Source organism: Macaca mulatta, chromosome 14 (genome assembly GCF_049350105.2).
Source record: "Macaca mulatta isolate MMU2019108-1 chromosome 14, T2T-MMU8v2.0, whole genome shotgun sequence".
Classification (NCBI taxonomy): domain Eukaryota; kingdom Metazoa; phylum Chordata; class Mammalia; order Primates; family Cercopithecidae; genus Macaca; species Macaca mulatta.
This window is the reverse complement of record NC_133419.1, coordinates 905,323-913,889: the sequence shown is the minus strand read 5'-3', so window position 1 is coordinate 913,889 and position 8,567 is coordinate 905,323. Positions and strand designations below refer to the sequence as shown.

Here is an 8,567-nt window from a genome sequence, read left to right as displayed (position 1 = left end):
TTTCCCTGCACTGGCTCACTCATGCCCCGGTCACTGCTGCACTCCTGGCCTCCCCTCAGAGTGATACCTGCCAAAAGCCTTCCCCGGCTGCCCCTTTGGGTGCTCAGAGGATGTCAGGGCTGGCCGGACCCCAGGGTTCAAGCAGCACAGCCCTTCCTCCAAGTGCAGAAAGAGACATAAAGGTCCGGCACAGCCCCTGCCTCGCCCCGAAGGACCTGTTGAAGGTGAAGCTGGACCTGGCAACCAGGGCACCTGCTCCTTGGTACTCATGCCAATTCTCCGGGCCACGGCTCTTCCCGGCCTCCACCTGGTCTCATGCCTATGAGCGAGTCCACTGCTCCCCAGGCCATGAGATGCCTGGAGACAGAACACACCTCAGGCCTCGTCCACGTCCACCTAACCTCACGTTCCTGGGATGTCCCTCACTTCCCTCCTGGGTGTTCCTCTCACAGCAACCACCCAGGGACTGGGTCCCTCGCATGCATCGACCTCCACCAGGTGGCAACGCCACGGTTGGCTTCGTGGTCTCTCACGTGGGTAGCAGCTCGTTGCTGCAGGCTGAGGGAATCTTGGTTTGGGTCCCTCCCTGAGACCAGGACTTGGGTGCAAGCTGTAACCGGGGAGGTGGCCCCAAGAAGCAGAGGTGAGGGAGCAGGAACCATCTGGGAGGGGAGGGCAGCTGGGGACGGCAGGGCCTGTGGAGGCACACATAGTCCTGCCCCCTCCTGGAGAAAGCTCTCTGCAGCGGGCAGGTAGGTTCCAGGCGACCTGTCTTCTCTGTGGCCAGGAAATGAAGCTGGGCACAGCCAGGGGAGGGCACACAGGCAGCAGAGTTCAGCCTTTACCCCAGGACTCCTTTTCCACTTTAACCCACGCTCCGCAGTGGCGGTTTCTAATGCCGATGCTGCCACTGCCTGCATCAGTCCACCCTGCTCCGTGCTGCCTGCCACGGGCCCAGGCCTCTCACTGAGGCTGGCTGTCTGGGCCTTCCACACGGTTCCCCACCCCGCCCCTTCCAGGAGCCCAGACCACGGGGCCTGCTCCACTTCCCTCCTCCCCAGCTGGGGCACATGGAGCTCCCACGACACCACTTGTCCCCCTCTCTGGCGTCACTGACACGGTGTCCTCGGCCCCCCTGCAGGTCCTGGGTCCGGCCAGCCAGAGATACCCATGCCCACAGGTCGGTGTCGAGGCCTGGGGTGGGGCATCAGGGAAGCTGGGGCCCAGGGGTGGCTCACACAGGCCCAGGGCTCAGTATCTGCTGAGTCCACTGAGAAAATTCTCTACCTTGATGGACTCCAGCAGAGCGACTTTGAGGGGAAAAAACAAACTAGGATGCTGCTGGCCTTTGCCTTTGGGTATGGCTGAGGTCTGAGCTCTGTGGGGCTCCACAAAGGAAGACCACACCTAGGGCAGGAGAGTCCAGAGACAGGTGGGGACCCCGGTCTCTAGCCAGGGCTTCCCTCCCTCCTCGCTCCATGTCCACCCTGAGCGCTGCTGACCGTCCACTCGGCTCCCAGGGGTCTGCAGCGTGCAGGAGCAGCAGGAGGAGATCACGTTCAAGGGATGCACGGCGAACGTGACGGTAACCCGCTGTGAGGGCACCTGCATTTCTGCCGCCAGGTGAGTCCACAGGCGGGAGGCCTGCCCCACGTCCAGCAAGGTGCTCACAACCCCACCCCAGAGAGGCACCAGGGCAGGTTCGGGCTCCCCACCCAGGCGCTTGCTGCCCCGTCAGGTTAGCCACTCTGCGCTCCATCTGCCCAACACCAGCCTTGGCCCCTGTGAGCCGGGAGCTCAGCGGGGAGGTCCAGGCCTCTGTGGAGCAGCTGCCCTGGGGAGGGAGGGGCCTTTTGCCCCTGCAGCACCCATGACCCTGCTCTGTCTTGGCTTCTCGGCAGTTACAACACCATCACCCAGCAGGTGGACGCCCACTGCGGCTGCTGCCGCCCCCTCCACTCCTATGAGCAGCAGGTGGAGCTGCCCTGCCCAGACCCCAGCGCGCCTGGCCGGCAGCTCGTACTCACCCTGCAGGTGTTCAGCCGCTGCGAGTGCAGCTCTGTGGCCTGTGGAGCCTAGCAGGGTCGCTGCCCGCTCTCCTGGGGCTGAAGGACTGCAGATGACCGACAGGACAAACACCCGCCGGCCCCCCTCCCACTTGTGCCGGCAGCTGCTTTCCTGGTCACCAGGCCTGGTCCGCAAGTGCCCCCAGCTGTGGCTCACCTGGGGCACCGGTGGGAGAGGGGCTGCCAAGCAGAGGCCCAGACCACCACACCCCTGCAGACCCTGAGCCAGCAGAGAGGGACTGAGGCGGGCAGTGGCCACGCACCCTCCCAGGCACACAGGGCACTCCCGACCACCTGTCTGCCATCCAACACCTCCCAGCCCTTGAACTTGGCCCCAGCCCTGCTGCGCCCAGAACCCTGCAGATGAGGCCAGAGCAGGCGCTGGACCAGACCCGTCAGGACCTGTGCGGAGATGGGGGCAAGAGGCCCAGGCAGCCACCGACACAGAGAAGAGGAGCTCCCCAGAGTCAGGGAGGGCAGAGGGTGGCAGCGAGGGCAGGGCAGCCACCCCTGCTCCCAGCCAGGCAGAAGGCCCCGGCCAGCACCACACCTGTCCCCAGCAGCTTGTCCTCGGGAGAGGGCGTCACCCGGCCAGAGACTCCAAATAAACTGGTTCTTGTCAAGGCACAGAGGCTGGTCCCTGAGCACTTGAGCCCTGCTTTTGCCTCTCCCCAGTCCCTTAGACATTAGGCACCCGACCCACACCTGCACCCTGTGGGCCCCTGGGATCTGAGGTTGGGTGGGGCTGCCCCCAGGAGGGTCTGGGCTGGGAAAAGCAGCTGCCTCTGGCCTTGGGCCCCTGCCCTCCCTCCACCAGGACTGTCCTATCTCTGGCGAAGCCCACCGTCCTCCAGGGGCCACCCCCATCTGCCCGAGAGCCCCTTCTGTAGTCAGATCAACAGGAGGATCCCCCACGGAGCCTCCTCATACCCACGTGGTTTGGCAAGCCCGTTCCCCAGGAGGGAGCCCTGGGCTGCACCCCAACACACTGGACAGCGGGGAGCCCTGAGGCCAGGCTGGAGGGGTTCCCGCATGACCTGAGTCCCAAAAAATTCCACCACACGCCCAGAATCAAACTGGCAGAGCAAAGGGCAGGTCACTTTCTGATGCCCACTGCCTGTGAGCCCACGTGCCAAAGGACAGGCCAGGGACTTTGGGGTCTGTGCCTCACACGGCCCCCGGGGAGCTGAGGGTTACGTGGGATGCTTTCCCCCCAAAGAAAGCGCACGATCTGGTGTGCTGTTCTAGCCTTTATTTTTCTTTGACGAGGAGTGCCACACTGAGGGCCCCTCTGCAGCCACACAGGGAAGTGGTGCCTCGGGGAGCGGCCTTTCCTCTGATGGCGGGAGGGGTCAAGGGACGCAGGAGATCCACGGCAGCACACGCAGCCGGCAGGCGCAGCACACGGGCAGAGCACTGCCCAGCAGCTGGAACACAAGAATGAGGGCCACACCACCCAGCTGCAGCACAAGCCCAGCGCGGCGTGTCATGACACCTGGCACCGCCAGACCCAGAATGGCCAGTGCAAGAGGCGCACGCCACCGACATGGCTATCCTGTGATCAAAGTCCGACACGCTGGAAGGAGAGCCACAGACATCGTGGGCTGCACACACTGCAGGGGAGCTGTGGAGACCTGATGGGTCCATGAGCCCGTGCAGCTGCCCCAGGGACCCGTGGAGCAGGTGGCTGAGGGCCAGGCTCAAGCACATGTGGCCACCCACCCTCCCTGCCTCCACAGCACGTCAGGAAGCCGGAACCCATGCTGGGTGTGTTTAGGACAAACAAGGCCACCGTCCTGGGGACAGAGCACAGGGCCCCAGCCTCGGCTCCTAGGCCAGCCCCACTCTCTCGCCTCTCAGGTGTCAGACGTGCAGCCTGGGTGCTGAGTCCAGACGACAGGCGAGACACAAGCCGCAGGTGGCACACAGTGTGTGGCCCATGGCCCCTTCACTTCCTGACGACACAAAGGCTTCCCTCCTCCACAGCCCCTCCAGGGATGACTGGACGGGGCCAGTGGAAGCATTCAAGCCTGCACCGTGGCCTGGGGACACCCACTCTTGACAGGAGAGAGACGAGCACACCTGAGTCTGAGCCACCAGCCCACGCTTTACCCCGGAGTCCTGGGGGCCCCGCGGGGCCAGCAGGACGCTCCTTCCCTGGCTGCACATCTAAGGCCTCGGGGACTGCAGGAGCAAAACAGACACCCTCCACGAACAGGAGCTGGGAAAACAATTACATCCAGCCAGGACACGTGGTCTGGCCAGAAGTCATCACAAATACAAATGCTTCTGAAGTCCAGATTAAAATCCTGCCTGGGAAAACTGTCCAGCTGGGACTGCAGCAAAACCAGGGGCGGCCGTGCTCCTCCCAAGGGCCCAGGACGATGCCAGGTGTGCAGCCACCAGAACAGCCACACACCAAGGCTCAGCCCACGCCACACGCGGCGGCACTGCTGCTCCCAGAGGCTCCGAGGCGGGGTGGGCGGCAGCACGGGCCATCTCAGTGACACTCCCACAAACGCCACGTTCACGCCAACTTCTAATTTCCCTTTAATTTGTAGATTGAACCACAGAACTGTCTTGATTTTTATAAAAACTGATCCCAAGATCCACCTTCTGCCGCGGCTGCCGCAGTCCAGGCTGAGCTTTTCTTCCTGAGCCACACACGTGTGTTCCTGTCCAGCCCAAAGGGGAGAGGTCTGGGGCAGCGGGGGTGCTCATCTGCAGGACGGCCACGAAGACAAACAGCACAGACGAAGACAACGCAAGACACACGGGCCTGGTCTTCCATCCTCAAGACTAAAACTGCGCGGACAGCAATTCACATAATCTCTGAGAAACGGCTTCCTTACTCGTCCGCAGCGTGAGCCGGTACATCTGAAACGGAGAGCGCAGCGGGTCAGCGGGCATGCCAAGGCTCACACAGCCCTCGGGTCCAGGACCCGCCATGCAGAACCCTGTGGGCCACGCCCAGGGACCGCTCTCTGGAGGCACCCACAGCTCGGCAGAGGCCTGAGCACCACACACACTGTCAGCATGAAAACTGAGGGCTGGCACGGGAGCGCCTGGCACCTCGTACGTAGCTGGCGGGAGTGTGAAGTGGCACAGCTTCTTGTAGCGCTAACCACACACAGGCCCTGGGCAGCAGCGGCATTCCCGGGTGCCGCCCGAGTGAAACGGAGACAGGTGTCTGTCGACAGAATGGGACGTGGCGAGAAGGAACAACGCGGTGACAGAGAGGAACAGCTGGGAGAGCCATCGCCCAGGGCCAGGATGCTCTGTGGCGGGACAATGCTCCAGGTGGCCAGCTGTGGGGAGACTGGGATGCAACCATGTATTGACAGGGTGGTGGTTAAACGGGCACACAACATCTATCAAAACTGACCGAACTGCTCTAAAGAGCTACACATCTCACCATGTACATTGTGCCAGAATAAAAAGCAACTCAAGTGTGTTCAGCCATTTCCTGAGGGCCTGACCTGGGCTTGCAGGTTCGGCTCCAGGCGTAGCAGGCATCCGATCTGGGTGGTTTTCGTGTGGATGATTCCAGCTCCCACGAAATTTGCAGGATTAGGATCAACTTCTTCAAGAAGTGCAGAACCAAATCCAATGATCTGTTCAAAGAAACAGGAGAATGATGATCCTGGAGCGGGGTCACAGGCAGCACGTCCAGGGCCATCCCTCCAGACCCCGGCGCTGGGTTGCGGGCAGCATGTCCCCCGGGGCCACCCCTCCAGATCCTGGCACTGGGTGGCGGGAGGCGTGTCCCCAGGGCCGTCCCTCCAGACCCTGGTGCTGGGTCTTGAGCAGCAGGTCCCCCGGGGCCATCCCTCCAGACCCTGGCGCTGGGTCACGGACAGCGCGTCCCCCGGGGCCGTCCCTCCAGACCCTGGCGCTGGGTTGCAGGCAGCGTGTCCCCGGGGCCGTCCCTCCAGATGCCCTACCTTGGCTTTGGTGACTTCTGTGTCCATTGGGTGCTTTGCTTTGAAGATGTTCTGCACCTCCTGCTGTGGACTGTGAGAAACAGCAAAGGCGAGTTTCTCAGCCAGGCCAGAGACCAAAGCCCATCTGTTCAAATGACCCCCATCCCCACCCCCGACCCCTACAGGACAACAGGTTTCTCACTTGCTCAACTGCTTCCAACGTTGAAAGAAATCCTGAGAAGCCATTTCTGTCGGCTGGAAGAATTTGTTGAGAGTGATGGGCAGCTGCACAGACACGTTCTGGAAGGTGCCCCCATACCTGCCAGCAGCAGCAGAAAGAGACAGTCAGCTCCTCCTCTGAGAGCCCCAGGGGCCAGGAAAGAGCCGAGGGACAGTCAGCTCCTCCTCTGAGAGCCCCAGGGGCCAGGAAAGAGCCGAGGGACAGTCAGCTCCTCCTCTGAGAGCCCCAGGGGCCGGAAAAGAGCCTGGAGTGAGAAGCGTCCCCACCTACCGCCACCCACCAGAGCGTGGGGAGCCGAGCCTTGAGTCTCCACAGATCACGTGTGGCTCAGTGTACAGTGTCACCCACAGACAGGATAGGCCAGAGCCGCGTACACAGGCAGGACGCCCCTGTGCCTCACTTCTCCCCATCTATCTGTTTCTCAGAACTCCAAGTCTGTGCAAATAGTGTGATTTTTTTTTTCTTTAAAAAGGCAAAGGCATTTGCACAAAGAATGAAACAAAAATTTGCATGTCTATGTCCCCAAATTCTACGGTATACAATCCTTAAGTTCTCTGTATTTTTAATGTTAGAAAGTGTGCTTTTCTCAACATTCATAACCTTGCAGACACCCAGCAGGGTACGCGCTGACCGTGTACACGCTATTATAGCCACTGAAAAGTGAGAGTAAGCAACAGTTGCAACAGGAAAATCTCCTGCTTTTAAAAAATAAGCAAAGTGGTATGATCTGAGTCCAACTGTGCAAAAAACGCACCCCTCAGGCCAGGGTCCGAAGGAAGCCAGCTGCCTTCACCTCGCAGCGGTTGTCTGGTACCAAGCCGGGCAGGTGGCATGTGGCCCTGGCTGTCTGCTACCCCATGAGGTAGGCCCCGTTGTGCCCAGAAAGATCCTAGCAAGGCCCCATGTGGGAGCTGCCACCTGCCATCCCACAGCCCAGGGCTTCACCTCCCCTTGTTTCCTGCGCTCTGCAGAGCTGAGGGCAGCAACAGCTCAGGTCGCATCCATGCACCATGAGTACCCACATGCCCTGGGTCCCCTCAGGAAGGACATGGGGGCACAGTCATGGAGCCCAGGCACACAGCTCAGGCGCCCACACAATCTTTGGCCCGGGGCGCACAGATGGCTCTTACCTGAACTGAATGTTGAGGACTGGCGCCTCCGTGAAGTCAGACACGCACTCTATGTTGACCACCTGCTGCACCTGCGCACCCCCCTCCACAGTCGGGTCCACGGGCTTGGTCTGCAGGTTCAGGTGTGTGTGCGTTAAGGAATCCAGCCAAGCAAGCCCCAGCGGCAGAAGCGGAAACGGGCCGGGCTAGAGCCCCAGCAGGACCCGTGGAGGCGAGCACACTCACCACGCTCCAGGACCACCAGCTACAGGTCAAGGGGCGGCCACACCACCCGGTCCTGCCTTTCCACCCAGACAATCCTCAAAACACTGTTTGCTTCTCACGCTTCCAAAACGGCTCCTCCATTTTAAAAAGTCGCTTAGACTATACACTGGCTGTTCTCCTTATCTGTTTTCACTCTGTGAGCCTCGGCTCTGGTTCTTACACACACAATTTTTGTCGCCGTTAGCAGAAACTGGTGCTTAGTAGGGCAGGAAAACTTCAAGAATCCTGGGAATAGCAGGCTCCTGAGACAGCGAGACTCAGAAAAGAGCCCGCCTTGCTGGGACTAGCGTTGTTTTCATGCTGGAAAACAAGGGTTTGCCTACAGCCTCTCCTGAAGAAACAGCGACACGAGCGAAGCTGGGTGCAGGAGGCAGCAGGGTGCAGGCCTCGCCTACCCTCTGGGTCGTGTGCTGCCGGCCACTCAGCTGCTGGGCTCGCTGCTGCCTCGAGCCAAGCGGACCCCGAGGGAGAGACCCCTAAAGAGGGGCACAGTAGGAGTCAGCTTCCACTCCGGATTCTCAACGAAGTCTTTAATACACATGATCCTACATGTGTATTTTTAATGACTGTTTTGAAACAGTTAGCTTGAACAGTCTGCATTACAACATGCTCATGTTAAAATGAACACAGACCAGCCAGTGGCAAGGACGATGTTGCTTCACTCAGGTCTCGGACCATAAACCCCCAGGTGTCACCGTTTCTGGTCAAGCTGGGGTCTTCACGCTAACGCTACTCGGTGCGCCTATCCTTACAGGAAGAGGCGTTGGCATCTCCCTCTTTTAGCTGGGAAAGTTCTAGTAACACTTCTGGCATTATGAAGGGAAAATCGTCAGTCTAAAAGCTCTGCCAGAAGCACACACAAGCTCGGCCGGGGTGTGCGCACCGTGCTCCAGTCCCCGCCGGCGCCTCCCGTGCTCTGCAAGCAGCAGCTCTGTGAGGCTTC

The 8,567-nt window shown here is 60.6% G+C and overlaps 2 protein-coding genes and 1 pseudogene across 7 annotated transcripts in view; 1 reads left to right on the top strand and 2 right to left on the bottom strand.

The window, feature by feature from the left end:
- The window catches only part of MUC6 (mucin 6, oligomeric mucus/gel-forming), a 36,009-nt gene extending 33,796 nt beyond the window's left edge, over positions 1–2,213 (top strand). For 3 of the 5 annotated variants that reach the window (XM_077961520.1, XM_077961518.1, XM_077961516.1), the window contains 3 exons: positions 1,142–1,180; positions 1,521–1,623; positions 1,902–2,213. In XM_077961520.1, coding sequence (XP_077817646.1) covers positions 1,142–1,180; positions 1,521–1,623; positions 1,902–2,079 — 320 coding nt within the window. In that variant the 3' untranslated portion in view covers positions 2,080–2,213. Of the gene's footprint in view, positions 1–452; positions 678–1,141; positions 1,181–1,520; positions 1,624–1,901 lie in introns of those variants that run through there. The other 2 variants (XM_077961517.1, XM_077961519.1) reach the window with 2 other exon arrangements.
- Positions 2,214–3,722: 1,509 nt separating this feature from the next.
- LOC144334028 (uncharacterized) lies at positions 3,723–4,783 on the bottom strand (annotated as a pseudogene).
- The window catches only part of AP2A2 (adaptor related protein complex 2 subunit alpha 2), an 86,903-nt gene continuing 82,939 nt past the window's right edge, over positions 4,604–8,567 (bottom strand). For both annotated transcript variants that reach the window (XM_015113299.3, XM_015113300.3), the window contains exons 18-22: positions 7,361–7,484; positions 6,192–6,308; positions 6,011–6,080; positions 5,546–5,680; positions 4,604–4,943 (exon numbers count right to left, since the gene is read on the bottom strand). In XM_015113299.3, coding sequence (XP_014968785.1) covers positions 4,866–4,943; positions 5,546–5,680; positions 6,011–6,080; positions 6,192–6,308; positions 7,361–7,484 — 524 coding nt within the window. In that variant the 3' untranslated portion in view covers positions 4,604–4,865. The remainder of the gene's footprint in view (positions 4,944–5,545; positions 5,681–6,010; positions 6,081–6,191; positions 6,309–7,360; positions 7,485–8,567) is intronic.